At 39.3% G+C, this 19,591-nt stretch overlaps 1 protein-coding gene and 1 long non-coding RNA gene across 4 annotated transcripts in view; one reads left to right on the forward strand and one right to left on the reverse strand.

Annotated features, from left to right (window-relative positions):
- The window catches only part of LOC145465407 (sterile alpha motif domain-containing protein 9-like), a 36,284-nt gene extending 22,598 nt beyond the window's left edge, over positions 1-13,686 (reverse strand). For 2 of the 3 annotated variants that reach the window (XM_081449189.1, XM_081449187.1), the window contains exon 1: positions 5,938-6,174. In XM_081449189.1, coding sequence (XP_081305315.1) covers positions 5,938-5,940 — 3 coding nt within the window. In that variant the 5' untranslated portion in view covers positions 5,941-6,174. Of the gene's footprint in view, positions 1-5,937; positions 6,175-13,645 lie in introns of those variants that run through there. The other variant, XM_081449188.1, reaches the window with a different exon arrangement.
- On the forward strand, positions 1,582-18,629 carry LOC145465417 (uncharacterized). The gene is made up of 3 exons (XR_014041594.1): positions 1,582-1,806; positions 14,624-14,872; positions 18,016-18,629. It is a non-coding gene; the product is annotated as an uncharacterized LOC145465417 (long non-coding RNA).
- Positions 18,630-19,591: the final 962 nt, after the last annotated feature.

Consider the following 19,591-nt stretch of genomic DNA (forward strand, 5'->3'; position numbering starts at 1 on the left):
CATTTTAAAGATTCCCCGTTCCCCGTTCCCCATTCCCATTCCTCGATTTCCCATTCCCCGATTCCCCGATTCCCCGATTCCCCGTTCCTCGTTTTAAAGATACATACATACATACATACTTTATTTGCAACTCCCCAAAGGGGCTTTTCAGTTACAGAAGGAATAAAAAAGATAAAAATACGTCAATTAAAATGAATAAACAAACTGGGTAAGGAGTCTAAACCGCGCGGCCATGGGCCGAGCGCGGTTCATGGTTTACCCGTGGGTTTTTTTTTTTCGACTTCTGTGCGAGCAGACCCAAGCTTCCACTCGGCCAAATTTTGAGTCACGCAACCTGTGATGTTTACTCGCCAAAAGCTGTTGAAACATGAATAAATTTCATCTTTCGCGGGAAAAAATTAAAAACCCAGCGCTCGTCAAAAATTATATTTTTTTCACCAGAAATTTAGCTCGGAACATATACATATTTATATTCGTTTGAATCGTCGATGAAATGACCTTTTCCGGATATTTTTTCCTTCGGAGTCAACCGAAACCTCCGATTACAAAATCACGCCGAACCCACACGTTGCAAAAAAATCTCTTCAAAACCCTGACTTCGAAGCGATATAACACTTCAGCGTTAATAGCTACCACACATCGGCAGGCGGTAAATCTATTCCTTAACAATCCAGCTTTATCGTGTTAAAATTTCAGCGAAATCGAACAAAACCAGAATTAATTAGAATTTTTTTCTGACCTCACTCCCCAGACTTGACCTAACAAAGGAAGCAACGGTCGCCCATAGCAACAGAAAAACACCAACATAACAAAGCCGATCTTTCGGCCAAAAGACTCCAGAATTATCGCCTGAGAGCTTAAACTTCAATGGGAACATCTTTTTCGAACTTTTTTCAACTGATTTAGACGAAAGACTGGCCTCGGCGGGCTACAAAAAAGACCAAGAGAAAAACAGAACAAGACAGCAGAACAAGCCGATAACATTTCATCGCATGGCTTTCGGCACGAAAATGAAAATACAGCTTACTTCTGGATAAATTCAGCGTTAGAAGCCAGCAACCGGTCCCAAATTACTTTCTGTATCCTTACAAATATCCTGACTTCCATCTCCGAAAGATTTTGCCCCAATTTTGAGCAAATAAACATTTCGTCGACGGTGACCGCCATTACGGTGGCTTGCATACTAAATTAGCTAACTTCACAAAATTCTCCCGAAAGGGGGGATATGACGAAAAGAGCTGAAAAATGGCCTGTAATTGGCTAATGATGAGATCATCCCACTGTCCAAATTTGGTCACAATCGAAAGTAACGCCAATTTTCTGTCACATTTTCAATCTGTGGTCACTGGAGTGACCAAAACTCGATACATCGGTCGGGATAGAGTTTTATTATTAAATTATATGACTTGTGACTACTTTGCTAGCCCTTTACTCGTGGAAAACACCAATTAAATTTAATCATGACTTTTAAGAAAGAAAGCTGTTGTTAATAGTGTTATTATCGTGTCATTTATATCGTTCATGCCCATATATATCCCGAACAAAGTTCTACAAAGATTAAGACCATTACGTCATCGGAGATTTGTCAACGGCTACCACTGATGGTGCAATAATACAGTTTGTGTTGATCAAGTGATGTGATGTCTACAGTAAGAAAAGAATCATCAATGACTGCTTTGGAATGTGCACTGCGTTCCGACGGTAGTGCTAAGCAAACAGTTAAATTTTAAAAGCGCGGTTATAAGATCTAACAGATCTTCTTGTTAACCGCGCGGCCATGGGCCGAGCGCGGTTCATGGTTTACCCGTGGTTTTTTTTTTTTCGACTTCTGTGCGAGCAGACCCAAGCTTCCACTCGGCCAAATTTTGAGTCACGCAACCTGTGATGTTTACTCGCCAAAAGCTGTTGAAACATTAATAAATCTCATCTCCGATACTGACTTTCGCGGGAAAAAATTAAAAACCCAGCGTTCGTCAAAAATTATATTTTTTTAACCAGAAATTTAGCTCGGAACATATACATATTTATATTCGTTTGAATCGTCGATGAAATGACCTTTTCCGGATATTTTTTCTTTCGGAGTCAACAAAAACCTCCGATTACAAAATCACGCCGAACCCACACGTTGCAAAAGAATCTCTTCGAAACCCTGACTTCGAAGCGATATAACACTTCAGCGTTAATAGCTACCACACATCGGCAGGCGGTAAATCTATTCCTTAACAATCCAGCCTTATCGTGTTAAAATTTCAGCGAAATCGAACAAAACCAGAATTAATTAGAATTTTTTTCTGACCTCACTCCCCAGACTTGACCTAACAAAGGAAGCAACGGTCGCCCATAGCAACAGAAAAACACCAACATAACAAAGCCGAACGTTTCGGCCAAAAATCTCCAGAATTATCGCCTGAGAGCTTAAACTTCAATGGGAACATCTTTTTCGAACTTTTTTCAACTGATTTAGACGAAAGACTGGCCTCGGCGGGCTACAAGAAAGACCAAGAGAAAAACAGAACAAGACAGCAGAACAAGCCGATAACATTTCATCGCACGGCTTTCGGCACGAAAACGAAAATACAGCTTACTTCTGGATAAATTCAGCCTTAGAAGCCAGCAACCGGTCCCAAATTACTTTCTGTATCCTTACAAATGTCCTGATTTCCATCTCCGAAAGATTTTGCCCCAATTTTGAGCAAATAAACATTTCGTCGACGGTGACCGCCATTACGGTGGCTTGCAAACTAAATTAGCTAACTTGACAAAATTCTCCCGAGGGGGGGATATGACGAAAAGAGCTGAAAGATGGCCTATAATTGGCTAATGATGAGATCATCGAAAGTAACGCCAATTTTCTGTCACGTTTTCAATCTATGGTCACTGGAGTGACCAAAATCGATACATCGGTCGGGATAGAGTTTTATTATTAAATTATATGACTTGTGTGACTACTTTGCTAGCCCTTTACTCGTGGAAAACACCAATTAAATTTAATCATGACTTTTAAGAAAGAAAGCTGTTGTTAATAGTGTTATTATCATGTCATTCATATCGCTCATGCCCATACATATCCCGAACAAAGTTCTACAAAGATTAAGACCATTACGTCATCGCAGATTTGTCAATGGCTACCACTGATGGTGCAATAATACAGTTTGTGTTGATCAAGTGATGTGATGTCTACAGTAAGAAAAGAATCATCAATGACTGCTTTGGAATGTGCACTGCGTTCCGACGGTAGTGCTAAGCAAACAGTTAAATTTTAAAAGCGCGGTTATAAGATCTAACAGATCTTCTTGTTTATTTTTTTTTTGTCGGAGACCAGACGCAGATCTCCACTCGGCCAACTTTGAATTACGCAATCGGTAATGTTTACTCACCAAACCTTGTTTCTTCAGGGTCAACAGAAATCTCAGATTACAAAATCACGCCGAACCTACACGTTGCAAAAAAATCTCTTCAAAACCCTGACATCGAAGCGATATATCACTTTAGCGTTAATAGCTACCTCATATCGGCAGTATTAAAATCTATTCGTTAACAATCCAGCTTCATCATATTAAAATTTCAACGAAATCGAACAAAACCAGAACTAAATATCATTAGATTTTTTTTGTAACCTAGCTTCATTGCGTGAGTCGACAAAGGAAGCGATGGTCGCCCATAGCCACCGAAACACATTAACATAACCAGTGAACCTACGTTTCGGTCAAAAAAATCCAGGATTATTGCCTGAAAGCTGAAAATTCAAGAGTAACATCTTTTTCGAACTTTTCTCAAGTTATTTAGACGAAAAAATGACCTCGGCGGACTCCAAAAGAGAACGAAACAAAAAACAGAACGAGACAGTGAGAAGACCCGATAATTTATTCACCGCGTGGCCTTCGTTACGTTCACGTTAAAAAAACCTTACTTCTGGATAATTTCAGCCTTACAAGTCAGCAACTGGTCCCAAATTACTTTCTGTATCCTTACAAATGTCCCGACTTCCATCTCCGAAAGATTTGGCCGCAATTTTTTGGCAAATAAGCATTTCGCCGACAGCAATCAGCATTACGGTGGCTTGCAACTAATTCGCTAACTTTACAAAACCCTCCCGAGGGGGGGATATGACGAAAAGAGCTGAAAAATGATGACCGGAAATAGAGTAATTTTCTCAGCTTCCAGTGTGCCAAATTTGCTGGAAATAGGTTCAAAACCGATATTTTTTTTCGTTTTTTTTTCTTCGGGTCACTCATGCTACCAAAACAGTTAACTTTTAAAAGCGCGGTTGTAAGATCTTAAAGATCTTCTTGTTTTTTTCGACTTCTGTGCGAGCAGACCCAAGCTTCCACTCGGCCAAATTTTGAGTCACGCAACCTGTGATGTTTACTCGCCAAAAGCTGTTGAAACATTAATAAATCTCATCTTTCACGGGAAAAAATTAAAAACCCAGCGCTCGTCAAAAATTATATTTTTTCACCAGAAATTTAGCTCGGAACATATACATATTTATATTCGTTTGAATCGTCGATGAAATGACCTTTTCCGGATATTTTTTCCTTCGGGGTCAACCGAAACCTCCGATTACAAAATCACGCCGAACCCACATGTTGCAAAAAAATCTCTTCAAAACCCTGATTTCGAAGCGATATATCACTTAAGCGTTAATAGCTACCACGCATCGGCAGGCGGTAAATCTATTCCTTAACAATGCAGCTTTATCGTGTTAAAATTTCAGCGAAATAGAAAAAAACCAGAATTAATTAGAATTTTTTCGTGACCTCATTCCCCAGACTTGTCCTAACAAAGGAAGCCACGGTCGCCCATAGCAACCGAAAAACACGAACATAACAAAGCCGATCTTTCGGCCAACAAACTCCAGAATTATCCCTGAGAGCTTAAACGTGAATGGGAACATCTTTTTCGAACTTTTTTAAACTCATTTAGACGAAAGACTGGCCTCGGCGGGCTACAAAATAGACCAAGAGAAAAAACAGAACAAGCCGATAATATTTCATCGCATGGCTTTCGGCACGAAAATGAAAATACAGCTTACTTCTGGATAAATTCAACCTTAGAAGGCAGCAACTGGTCCCATATTACTTTCTGTATCCTTAAAAATGTCCTGACTTCCATCTCCGAGAGATTTTGTCCCAATTTTGAGCAAATAAACATTTCGTCGACGGCGACCGCCATTACGGTGGCTTGCATACTAAATTAGCTAACTTCACAAAATTCTCCCGAGCGGGGGAATATGACAAATTTGGTGAGAATCGAAAGTAACGACAATTTTCTGTCACGTTTTCAATCTGTGGTCACTGGAGTGACCAAAATCGATACATCGGTCGGGATAGGTTTTTTTTATATGACTTGTGTGACTACTTTGCTAGCCCTTTACTCGTGGAAAACACCAATTAAATTTAATCATGACTTTTAAGAAAGAAAGCTGTTGTTAGTAGTGTTATTATTGTGTCTTTCATATCGTTCATGCCCATACATATCCCGAACAAAGTTCTAGATTAAGACCATTACGTCATCGGAGATTTGTCAACGGCTACCATTGATGGTGCAATAATACAGTTTGTGTTGATCAAGTGATGTGATGTCTACAGTAAGAAAAGAATCATCAATGACTGCTTTGGAATGTGCACTGCGTTCCGACGGTAGTGCTAAGCAAACAGTTAAATTTTAAAAGCGCGGTTATAAGATCTAACAGATCTTCTTGTTTCCATGTGATTGACACTTGTGGTTAACAAATATTTTACTGTGATTCAGTGCGCCCACGCTTGACAAATTAAAAATTTTGTCGAGATTTTTGGAAGGGCCAAACAAATTTTGTCAGTCCAGTGCGTCCGGACCCTAAGCCTACATCTTCGGACGTAAATTCTAAACATTTTCCTTTCAGGTTGATTGACTAATGCCGCTTACTGATCAATACGCGTTGGTTTACCCACTCACCATGGCATTCCACCACTACCGGCCTCTTCAATAGGTTCCCTAGGCTTTATCGAACTTCACCGCGTTAAAGGTCCAATTTGTCAACTGATTTGTGTTAGCAATTAAATACAGCCGCGGATCCCAGCGGTGAATGCTGATGACAATAGAAACAGCCCCGATTCCTCTTCTGTATTCTTCTGTATAGACAGCATCCTAGTTGCAACTAGCTAGTATTAAAATGTATCTGCCAAAATTCTTTTTACGTCAAGAAATTATTGTGGTCTCGTATCCCGGATGTCGCGAATAGCTTTGTCCAATGTAATGGAACGGCTTCCAACGGAGCTCCAGTTCTACTTTTGTAAACTAATGCTGTGTTTACATTTGAGCTTTTACCAAGCTAAACAGTTACTAAGGTGTACATTCGTCCAGTGTTTATACCGACTCAAATAACTCAAGTTGATCTCTCAACATCCGTGCGCGCTGCATTAACAACGGCATGAAATCCTGGGTTGGGTACTCCCAGAAAAATTGGGTGGGGGTGTGTGGCCCGCTTCCCAAAACTCTTACCCTATTTATGACCAAAATATGCGATATTCCCTGCCCTATTTATGACCTGACCAAAAATTCGAAACCCTATTTAAGACCTGACCCTTAAATCAAAACCCTGTTTCAGACCTGCGTCATAAATAGTTCCCTAGTTTAGACCAATGTGAAATTACCGTAAACATAATTTGTGACGGGATTTTTTTGATTTCCTTGTTCTTAAAAACATACCCATATCAAGGCTAGCGTGCAAGACCATACCCTATTTATTACCAAAATAGCCAAAATCAACTAAAATCGATACCCTATTAATGACCAACACGGCTGAAAAACGATACCCTTTGGGGCCGCACATACCTATATGGCCCATATAAGGGAGTACCCCCCCCCGGGCATGAAATCGAACTTGCACGAGGATCCCACCGCAGTGGAACAGGAGCAAATTGAGGTGCCATCATTTTCACAGGCAAAATATATCGACAATAATTACACAACAAAGGATCAAAGTTTGTTTAGAGAAAGTTGTTAATAATACTGAAAATTAAAAATGCAATGCTTTCTTTTACGTGACGGATTGTTCGCCGTAAGAAGATCGATCCAATCTTTCCAGGTTATCCGCCAAGATTGTCAAAACTGGAAAAGAAACGTTTTGTCGTTTTGTTGCGGCATTTACCAAAGTATCAGTTGGCGTTTACACACAGAAAATTTTTACTTAGGTAAGTAAACTCTTTCACGCGTGATTTTATCAGAAATGTTCTATTTCTTTAAACGGAAATTGCACAGTGTCAGAGAAGGTCGACACGCACGAAAAGATACTTGAAATTGATTGACATGTCAATTTAGGTGTCTTCTGAAACCCGGCGGGTAGCCCATTGAATACTGTCGACTAGATTCTACGATAGAGGAAAGGAAGTCAATTCATTCGATTTGATGAATAGATAATTACGATCACTATTCCGACAAGCATAGTTGTCGTCCGACTAGAGGCTACGTTGGCCTGGAAGGGACATCGACTCTTTTTTTATCCGCGACTTTTTTTTACCGGCGACTTCTTTTTTTTTATCCGCGACTTTTTTTTTCACCTGCGACTTCTTTTGTTCACCCGCGACTTTTTTTTTTTCATCTGCGAATTTTCTTTTTTTTTTTTTCCATCCGCGACTCTTTTTTTCATCATTTCTTTGCCGCGTGTGTTAAGACTGCGGGCTCACGTACACTGTAACAGAGCAGGCAGCCTATCACCCAGCAGTACGTAGCCTAAAAAATAACGTTTAATGAATAACTGGGTTGTAATATAGAACTAACCATTGCTGAAAAGCATCTATACAAAACCTCCGATTATATCATACAAGAGAACCAATCCTTCTGAAGGCGGCCCGAGAGGGCTTTCGCATAGGCCAAAAGAGGATTTATCAAGTTCTTGCTAACTGAACAGTTCTTCCAATGGAAAAATTATTGCTTTCAATGTGTCGGAACTCTAGCGTAATAATTTTTTGTTTCAATGGTAAACTCAATGACAGATGACGTGTGCCTCCGAAGCGAAGGGCATCAACATGGCCTCTCCATACAAAGCTCTATAAATTTCGGGGGAAACACTTTTCCGAATAACGCGCGAATGAATAACCGCACAGACCTAAATTTTGGAGAGGTCGTTTATATATCAACCATCTATCATATCCCAGACTTAACTTTATTGAATGGTGACGATTATTTTTGATTGCGTGACAGTACAGTGTAAACTACAATCATGGACAAAAGTCTTGGGACAAATTTGCACTTTTGGCGCTTTTGCGCACACGCAAGACGCGAATACAACTTCACCTGCCTAACCTCGCCCCGTACCCCGCATACAATGTTGAAAACTAGTATCTGTAATTCTACCTGATTTTCAACATTGTGTTGGGCGGGGAGGGGGGACAGCAACGCGTTTTTAAAGGATATAGCAGCGCTTTTTTCAAACTTCAGTTCTAAAACACAAATAATTCGTTACATTACACAAGTGTCCCAAGGACGTTTGTCCACGATTGTAATAATTCACGAGAGAGGTCCGAGTAGTCCTGTCATTATCTTTTGTTCCCACTTCCGGAAATTTCTTTCCTGACAGCGTTAACAACCTCCTGCAAAGGAGAATAATTCTTTCTTCCGAGGGGGGGGGGGGGGGGCGGCGGAACTCCCCTATATGGGCTATATAAGTATGTACCGCGGGATAGGGTATGGTTTTTGAGGTTCTCAATCCTTCAATAGGGTATCATTTTTTCCCTGTTGGCATTGTGTCCCGGTGTGATCCTTAGATAGGGTACCTAAATTGTATCAGCTAAAACTGCTCTGCGTAAATGCCCAGTTAATTAAACGGAAAAACAAATGATCTGTTAGAACTGAACCTTCGGCTAGCTTCCAATGTTACAGAAACGAAATAAAGTCGACCCCTTCACGTTATTCTTAGTTTTTGATTTTCTCTTCCATGGGGAGTCATTTTTCGGAACAGGGTGTCACTTTCATATCCTTCATCCTTAAACAGGGTCAGGGTTTAAAACCCTTCGCGATAGTCTGGCAAAGCACAATGACAGTACAATGGAAACAAAATAAGCATCAAGATGACCCTGAGAAACATGGCTACTGAAATGCCGTCTTCAAGTTACCACAGAGCAATCCACTACCAACTATAATAAAATGTTACACACTCAAAAAAGTCGCGGATAAAAAAAAAGTCGTGGATAAAAAAAAAAGTCGCGGATCAAAAAAAAAGCGCGGATGAAAAAAAGTCGTGGATAAAAAAGAAGTCGCGGATACAAATTGACAACGAATTTTTTTTCCCACAAGAATGAAAATACATTTACAGCCAGTGAATGTCAAGGGAAGATATTGTTTATCATTTGATGATTTTGAATGTCAATACATATGCAAATGTTATTCTTGAACGTTCCTTACGCGCAAATGAATGTCATATTGGTGTTAATGAGAGTATATTAACCATAATGAAACAAATTTGAACACAAATGAATGGATATTTTTTGAAATGAACAGTAAAAAGGATACTGATGACGGCGTTTTTGACGATTTTCCGAAGACTTCCGATTCCTTTCCGAAGATCTCCGAAGATTCTCTAAAACTTGTCCGAAGGTCACACGATCGTTGCCGAACATTTCCCGAACATTTCCGAAGATTGCCAAAGACTTTCGAAGAAGACCCGGAGATGTTTCAATCATACACAAACGAATTTAAATACAATCAAGAGAAAATGAGGGACTCCTCTCATTTTCTCTTGGTACAATTTGAGAGACAAAATTGATATCAGTGAAATCATCGATATCTTCACTAGTGAGGATATGGAAAATACGCCACTCGAGTCCCGAATGTGGTTTCGTATGAATTTTACGAGTGGTGTATTTTCCAGTAAAACACTCGTGTCTATATAATAAATACAAATAACTCATTTACCATAATCGACGGTTTTGGAAAATCTTCGGAAATCTTCGGAAAGTGGTCGGAACGGCGTCATCAGCATGTCTATATAATAAAAAGAACATTACACGTTAGCTCGAAGATATGAATTTTATGTTCACGTGGAAAAAAAACAATATCTCACAAGTGAACGCAGCGAACGAGTGAGATCTAGTTCCTGCCACTCGAATATAAAATTCATATCTTCTCGCCACCGTGCAATATCTTTTATTTATGCAGCACGGATTTTGGCGTTTTCGTATATTGCTGAATTCCCTGAATTCCTCGAAAATCCCATATAAAAAAGGACGGCGGTGCTCGTCTTAAATTTTGAAAAAAAACCTGTTTTGTAGGCGTGGCTTGAAATCGTTTCACCTTCCTCGCTCTCTCCTTTTTCCTCCCTCATCCCGCTCGTCGCTGATCCCGGTCGTCGCCCGCCCGCTTTTTCGATCATCCCCACTGAACTGGAACAGGCTACTGACTGGCTCAACACCCTAAAAGGTACCTTGTGGGGCTGAACTCCCTAAGAGGTACCAAAACTGCGTTTTTAACCCCTAATAGGTACGACGAGTACCCCAAAGGGAGTCCCTCCGGGCTTAATTCATGTGGAGGATTATAGAATGCGCTCTTTACGGAGTGTTTTTATTAACTCAAATTGTAAGTACTTTATTTAACTAGCTCTTTTGCTTCGTATTGGAGAGTATAGATCTCGTCTTCTGTTTTGATAAACTTGCGAAAAAGAATTTGACCAAAATCTCTACAATACGGACCTCACGCTTGTTCAGCATCATAAACAGAGGATATTTTTATGAAGCTCTATAAGAATTTGTATGGCTTGAATCATTGTCCGTCAAACCTCGGGCAAAGGACCTAATCAGCGAAGTAAGATAGACTAGTTACATTTGCTTCGTGTTTTTGTGTGTAAGTTATTTATTTATTTGTCCACGAGAGTCGAGCACCTGTCACTTGGTCTAGTGTCAAACGGCGCACTAGTCATCCTCGGAGACCCAGGGGCATCCTCGGAGACCCAGGGGCAGTTAGTGGGGGCGGGGAAAAGTCTAAACGGCCGAGAGAAAAATTCGGGCGAAGTAAAGTCAAGAAGGAGAGGAAAAGCTCTTCGTCGCCCCCACTAACTGCCCCTGGGTCTCCGAGGATGCGCACTAGTTTGAGTCAGCCATCTTGGTTGTAAGCGTGGTGTCGAGTAATTTTTTTCAGGTGATCGTATCACGAGTTAGTTCTCCTTACACAAGCCAACACACACAGACCCGGCTTGTGTTATAAGTGCAGCTTGTGCAAGAGCTTTTACGCTATCAAAAGACAACATTTAACTGCTTGAATCTTCGGTACGGGTTGTTCTACACAGAAAGGAGTCATCGCACTCTCGCACTACCAACAACTATCGGCTCTATCTACTAGTATCGGTGCAGGTTGCACCACTGAGTGTCAGAAAGGCTTTGAAACTGTTTGAAAGTGTCTGAAGCCACCTGAAAGTACCATAAAGTGAAATAAGCTGTATTGTAGTTGCATTCTCCTTGCACTGTTGAGAAATCACGGAGGCCGCATACTTCAAAACGAAAAAAGTAAGTATGGGAATCTCGATTGAACAATACCGGTCAAGGATTGTTATTAGATGTTAGCGAACTCTAAACCAATTGTTTAGATTTTGGCAACTTGTGTTATTTTAATTCGCGTGTTGTGTCAGAGATTGAACTCTAAACCGATCGCTAGTTTGTCCAGGAACACAGAACACTGAAGAACAATTTCGAAAACTCGTGTTATTTCCAAAAAAAATCTAAGTACAACAAGGCACATAGTCTAACTGTTTGGCAAGTAGTAAATTTCAACAAATTGAGTAATAACATGTAGTTTACTCTAATATTTTCACTTCTGGGTTCATACGCGTCTTGAAAACCCTTTAAATTCAGCAGTCCGATTTCAAGCGCCTTGAAAGTACTCGAAATTGGTTTTTGATCCTAATGCTCTCCCCTTGCACAGTGAATGTCTGGTTTGCACGTGTTTTCAAGCTCCCGTTATCTGGCGTTTCTGCATGTGCACGTGTTTATGCCCAAAACATAGCTTTCAACACAAAAGAAACGCCCTTGAAATTTCAAAGTAGGGTCCTGGAAAGTCTTTAAATTTTTGGCCTGAAAAAGTGTACGAATCCTGTCACTTACTTCTCAGGCAAACAGTATTGCTGCTAACCATTTGTACAATTGTCATTAAAGGCAATATATAACAATTTCAAGTCTGATTGTTTTTTTATTGACCATCATATTGAAAAGTTTTCATCTCTGGAGAGATATTGTAACTACATACTTCCCCTCTGAGCGATATCCAGACAGTTACTTCTGTCATGAAAGTTCCAATTTAATTGTGTGACAGTTTATCCTATTTTTAAGTTGCGTGATTCAGGGAATCTGGGAATAATAGAAATCGGAAGCACATGCCTGACAGTCTCAATTAGTTCAGTCGATGATTACCAGCTAATTAGCACCAGATTGTAAACGGGTTTCATCTTATCGACAAAACATGTAAGTTTGCGTGTCAGGTAATATTCCGTGATCAAAGAAACTGTTTAGAGAAGGTTGTAAGCCAATCAAATTAGGTTTCGCTATGTTTTTAAGGAGTGTCGTGTGTTGAGTCTTTTTAGTACAAGTACACAGTCAGAGCGAGAGAGGAAAGCGAACCTTGTGATCTTAAAATAAACTTGTGAAGTTTGCGAAGAACGGCCTGTTGAGTCTTGGCATTCGCAACAACTTCTTCCATTGTCCAGAATTAAGTTTTCAATGTAAGTTACGGTAAATTTAATCCAAATAGACTTATTATCGTTTACTTCCAGCTCATAGTTTTCCCTTCAGTTTAAATTCCATTACATGTTACAAGTGGACTCATAAGCCCCACATGTACGCATCGCGGACCTATTTTTGTATAAGTGGCAATTACGCGACCGTGCGGATTTCTATGCAAGTCGTGACACGGCTGTCAGATGCCCAAAATAAACAACACATTGTCTGATTCTTTGTTATATTAAAATATTCAGGCTTACGAAGGCCATCAATAATTTAATATTACTAGGAGACCATCCTCTCTTGTTTTCACCCTGTGTCAAAACCCGTGGCGGTTTGTTCAACTAATTTTGAATTTCTGCTTTAATACATGTTTATATGCCTGAGGATTTCGTGTCACTCACGAGCTAGGGTGTGCCAGACATCCATATCCGAAGGTTATGAACTCGCGGTTTTCTAGGAAAAATTGTTATCGATAACAGGTATTCCTCAATTTTCTTCTTGCTTTGCAAATAAACAACAGTCAAACGCAAAATTGTTTCAATGTAGATCTCTCCGTGTCTCAGAAGTCACAGACCAAAGAATAAAGGAAAATTTAGAGCTACAAATAGCTACAAATGAAACCGATTGTTGGCGTTTCTGGTATTCTTAAAGTGCTTGAGGTGATAAAAACTATAAAAATGCCTTGGAATTAGAGCGGTTACCGATTGACTTACAGAAAAGGTTTTTTTTCCTTCTAAAGCAAAGAGCAAAAACCATTTACAAAAATCTCTCCATTTCACAATTCCTTCCCAGATTAACTACTGAAATCTCTTCAATATTTTCGCGCCTATATAAACGACAATCGAATATAAAGTCTACTTGCTATTAACTCTGAAACTGTTTCGAATCTATTTCCTACGAGAGTGTGTGACATGGCTTTTGACAAGTCGCAATCGAATCGCGTTAGTTTACACACTCACCATGGTATTCCACCGCTGCCAGCCTCTTCCAAGTTATCGGGCTTCACCGCGTTAAAGTTTTCATGACTTTGTGGTAACAATTAAACATAGCCACAGCGACGGATCCTGATGTAGACAACTGAGAAGTCTGTGCGTGCCGTCTATGGGATTATCTTCCTGACATTTCAATACCGCAACTAAAAGCACCGAACAATATTTTCTTTATGTGACGTAGAACCCGCGAAGAACCAATTAAAATGCTGTAATTCACATCTGCCTGCATCTGCCCGTGTTTGCATGCTAAAACTAGCAGGAAACATTTTTCAGGTCGTGGCGGACCGACTTCCGACAGCCCCTGTTCCTCCGTTTTGTTGTATATATTATCTTTCATGCGTGATTTCATCAGCAATGTTTTACTTGTATGAATGAAAATTGGGCAACTAGAGAAGGAGAGGGGAAACGAAAGAATTGAAATTGATTGCCCTTTTGGGATCTGAAGTGGATTAGCCGACATTTCCCGTGAAATGCGCGAAAATGAATCAAAGAGTAGATTATTATGACTCTCTTATAATTATGATGATGCTTAAAATTTCTGGTGAAATATTACCATCATGTCAATGGGCCATATTCGACATATTCGTATTCTCAGTATTGAACTGGGCTGGCTTGCAATGGAGGCTTAAGCGGAGGAATATCATTAAAAAGAGATGAAAGTCATTTAGCAGGCGGGGTGTAGTGGAATCATGGGACACAAACAAGGTCACTTGACAGAGCACATGGAACTAAGTCGAGATCGAGCTAGGAGAACCGAGATCTTCTTCATGCGTTTCACGAGTATCGAGTATTGTCAGAACTTCCTGTTTATCGTTCAGAATATAAGTTGCGTTTCTACATTTTGTCTACATGTCAGCTAATTCCCCCAACAACGTCTACAGGGGGACGGGGGAGGGGGGGGGGTGGGGCTGGCAGCGAGACCTGGAACCTAGTTTCAATGTGTAGCGTTGCACTTTCGTCCTGCGTGGCAGACATGTCTAACACCTTTTGACCAATTGTATGTGTTGTTGTTTCTTCCAATGAAAATGCGTTGTGATCGTGTCCCCTGAGATTATTTTACTAGGGGACGGGACGGTGTTTGCCAGTTGAAAGCTCGAAACCTATCGATTGTGACTTTTATCGTGAGTGTTTTGTCGGATCTTTCTGCATGTTCCGGAACACATTTACAGCTGCCTTTGAAGCCTAATATTGTTGGTAAGAAGCTTTGTGAAGTGTAGTGTATTGTATTATGTTGTTTGTAGAAATGGAGTGAGCAATTTATATGGCTCAAGTCTACGAAGCCATTTCGACATGTTCATCAGCAATCTAAGTTTTGTTGATCGTGTTGCTTTCAAGCGGCACGAACTAAGCTGGCACTAGTTTGTATAGTCCACACTGTTGTGTTGTGAATTTTGCAATTAAGATCTGCCCCCGTCACGGGCATAAAGAAACGCTGTCGTGCAGACAGAGCAAATTTTCAATCAGCTTATTACCACCTTGTATCGCCAAATGCCACCAAATATACAGCTTAGTTGGATAAAAATGCTATAGAGCAAAGCAGAAACAGTAGTTTCGAAATAATGTGCAGGATTGCAAGGATTAAAATTGGTTACAGTTCAAGAAATTTGAGTTTAGTTCAGGATGTCAAGAAATCGAGTTTACCATTCTTGTGACAGTTTGAACTTTCGAGCCTTTATTTTGTCTGGTATTTCTTTGCTTCTATCAGTATTGGGAATGATTTCTACCGATGTTAAAGTAAGCTTAAAAGTAATCTCCTGGGCACAATCATGAAAACAAATGCACAATACATTTCCCTGAATGTTTCCTACCAAGCACAGTCTCTAAAAATAAATTAAAATAGGTCACCATGCTTGCAAAAGAGATATGATGTACCAGTCTTACCCTATTTTGCCAGGTCTTTTAAATAGTACTATTCATTTATTTTATCTCTCCGCATTACATTTTGCGGTGGCTGGAAGGTACAGTTTTTTGATGAACTTTGATAGGCATACATGAATTTTTGAGCATAAGGAACAACATAATAAACAACTTATGCAAAAGAATCGAAAATAATCCAAATAACATACAATCCATGAGTAATGATTTTGTTTTTGATGCTATTGAATAAGTGTAAAATTCTGCGCTTGAAGCGTTCGCAATATAGTGCTAAGGAATCACCAGTTAAGGTCAGGGTTGTTTGTCCTTCTGCTCTTCTTTTCCTCTGTTGTTGACTTGCTACCTTTAAGCTGTTTGTTACGAAGCAGTGTTTTGTAGACACGCAGTGTGTATAGTCATCATGTGAGGCTGCTTCAAGAAGTGCTTGCCTAGGTTTCCTTTTCTATGCGGCTGGTCCAATTAGTACATATTATAGTTCACCACTGAATTTTCTCCGATTCTTATTGGTTTAAATTGATCACGTGACGCAATAGTGTTCACCCGTGGAGAGACACTATCAGCCCATAGTGCCTGTCTGAGGAAAATACCCGGATGGATAGTACTCGTCCATGTAAATGTTTCTGTAAAGAAGCGGGCTTACAGAAAGTAAACAATTGAAATATATTAAGTGGGTTTTTGTCTGTTTTCTTTTTCAAATTTTACATTTGGCTTCAACGACCTTCCATGGAAATTTGATGTTCTTAAAACTAGCATATTTGTTTTAAGAGCATCAAATTTCCATGGGGCAACTATCAACCGATAGTTCCTCAACAGAAACTCTCTATTGTTTAAATAGGGATACATGCAATACCTTGTCATGTCTTCATTAGGTGGCATTGCCATTATCTCTTTGTGCCAGCTCTTGTGTGAGGAACATTGCCATTCTTGTTATCTTCTGGAGAATTTATTCATGTTTTTGGATACTTGGGTTTTTTTGTTCTTTTAAAGTGCCTATGAAGTAAAAAATAATTGCTGCTTATTTGAAAGGCTTTTCAAAGTAAAGAAGAATGGCATTTTCCTTTTTGGAATATCTTTCTTCGTTTTAGAGATATTCACATTTTGGTATTATGCAAATGAGGAAAGTGATGACGTCATAGGTGGTTCCTTTAAAACAGCACAACACTCAATCACGAATAACTCTAGAAATATTAAAGCTGTGTTCTTCAAACTTGGCACCAGAAATGTACATCACAAAAGAAACAGAATGACACCTACTACGTTGTTGCCATGGCAACACTCTTGGCTCCAGTCTCTTTCTGTGAAAAACCAAATATCCCCATTTGCAACCTTTTAAAGTGGGACAGAGGGTCTTGCTCGGAACGCAAATGGTTCCCATATTGTCTTAACTCTCCCCATTAAATTGGTGGGAATGGATGATCCTTGTTTAAGATAAAATCTGGGAATTTTAGTCTTAATTAAAACAGAACCAGCGGCATAACTGTTGTCATGGCAATGGCACGATGGGTGTCATTATGTTTCTTTTGTGATGTACATTTCTGGTGCCAAATTTAAAGAACACTGCTTTAATATTTCTAGTCAGAGTTCTTCTCAATTGAGTGTTGTGCTGTTTTAGTGAAACCACCTATGACGTCATCACTTTTCTTACAAAAACGTAAATATCTCTGAAACGAAAAAAGATATTCCAAAAAGAAAAACGCCATTCTTCTTTACTTTGAAAAGCCTTTCAAATAAGCAGCAATTATTTTTTACTTCATAGGCACTTTAATGTAAAAACAATTAAAGAAGGAGAAAACGGTTTGTTTATCTACTTGTATTTTTATTCTCAAGGATGTCTTTTATCTCTTGGTAAATATATATGGGTTATTGACCAAGTGTGAGGTCAAGATGGCTGGATATTGGCCAAGTTCATTTTTTGCGAGTTTATGGACCGAGACGGAGTCTCGGTCCATAAACTCGCAAAAAAAGAACGAGGCCAATATCCAGCCATCTTGAACAAACAGGCTTGGTCAATAAAGGATTTATTATATGGCTTTCGGGGAAATTTTTCTGCGGGACACGGCAGGTAGTCCCGAGCGGGCAAGATAGCTCTATCTTGCCCGCTCGGGTAGCCAATCACAGCGCAGGATTTGATTCATCTTGCCTGCTCGCGGAGCTAGCCATATAATAAGATGTAGTTCTCACCAGCTAAACTTTGCCACTAGAGATTCAGTCTGTTCTGTTTTGGTTTCATTGTCAGTAGAAATAGACTTTAAAAACCTAGGTCTTGATAAGATAGTCATACTCTTGCAGTTGTTTCTGATTGAATTTTGTTTTCTTTTAAATTTCCCTTTACTGAGGAACGGCTTTTAATCTACAAGGCTGTACATGTATGTTATTTTAAAACAGTCAGTGCAACTTAAAATATAATTGTATTTGTGTGATTTTGTGTTTAACAATAATGCTTTGAATTTCTGTTTTTGCAGTAATGGATGATCATCATGGGTTGGATGAGGGAAAACATGCACAAACCGAAGAAAGTCGTAGTAGAGAAGGAACTAGGGATGGTGAGCATCAGCCCTTACCATGATATGTATCAGTTGCCATGCATTGATAACTTTTTTAGAGTTGTGTCTTGCCAAAATAATTCATTTTTTTGTTACCTGTACGTAATTGGGTCTTAACTGTAATGGCAGCACTTTCTCAAGAATTTTAGGGCTTATGTCCTCATATTATACTTCAATATCTGGTTAGTTTATGAGTTTTTTCTTGTACACTAAGTACTCCAGCAATACTAAGAAGAACATTGCAAACCAAATGTGTTAGAGGAAGCCAACTTTTATGTATTAGAGAAAGCCAACTATTTTTCAAAACACATCTTCTTCGCACCTGGATAAATTAGCCAGTTTCTAGTTTTTAATTCCTTTTCATCCCTGCTATGAAGGCTTAAAATTTAGCACAGGGAGTGTTTAGTAGATGGAGTTTCAAAATCTTAAGGAAGAAGTGATTGTACAGTACCACATTAATGAACAGCTTATTATTCTTGTGTATCCATTAAACTAGTCAACAACCCATTGTCCCCACTAGAACAAAATAATTTTGTTTTTAAAATTGATATAAAATAAAACTCTCGACTTACCGGTAGTTTGGGAGGTTCTGTGGTATATTATAGGTTAAGGTATAGATTTATGGCAGTGATACAAGCAATTTTTGCTGCATGTTACACAGAAGATATTTGCATATCATATGTAGTTACTCAAGCATTTGTCGCAGTGCACATATTTTTTCTATTCTTTGTTGTGACTCTTATTTAAAACCCCAAAAGCTGTGAACAAGACAGCTTGTAGGAAGTTGAGCTTTCTGTGCTAGCAAATGACAACCTTAACTTAAATGACAAAACTGGTAAACCATACATGTACAATTGCCCCTACTGTATTCTACATGTATACTTACGGCCTGCAAAGCACTCACTTTCTTTCCTGCAATGGCTTGGGGCACAACAAACATAAATGAATTAAGAGAGGTTGAGGAGTCGAGGAGGCAGAGTAAAGAAAACTTTTGGATGCCGCAAAGCTCTTAGAATGAGCTTGACGGCTATTAATGCAGTGTTCGACACTAACTTTCTTGCTAATTTGCCCTTTGGGCAACTAGTTCTGTTTTTGTTGGTTCCCCGTGTGTCTTTTTAGTTGCCTACCTGGTAGACTTTTGTTGCCCATTAGTACTCACGAGAAAATTTCAACTTGCAGAAATGCTCAACTTTTTTACAAACTTGCCTTCTTGTTTTGGTGTTGCAACAGTGATTCATTGGGTGATTAATCAGTCATAGAGCACAACCCTCGCAAGATTTTAAACATCCACGAACTGTACCCACACATTTTGATGAGACTCCACTTTTCTAACAAATAGACCCAGTGAAGCACTTTTACTGGTCAAATATAATGAACCAACTGTCATGAATGAAAACATAATTCATGCCCAGAAGCACATCATTATCATTAATATTATTGTTATTATTTTTGTTGTCATTGTTGTTGTTTTTATTGCTATTTTTATTTATTATTA

Source organism: Orbicella franksi, chromosome 13, assembly GCF_964199315.1.
Source record: "Orbicella franksi chromosome 13, jaOrbFran1.1, whole genome shotgun sequence".
In the NCBI taxonomy this organism is placed as follows: domain Eukaryota; kingdom Metazoa; phylum Cnidaria; class Anthozoa; order Scleractinia; family Merulinidae; genus Orbicella; species Orbicella franksi.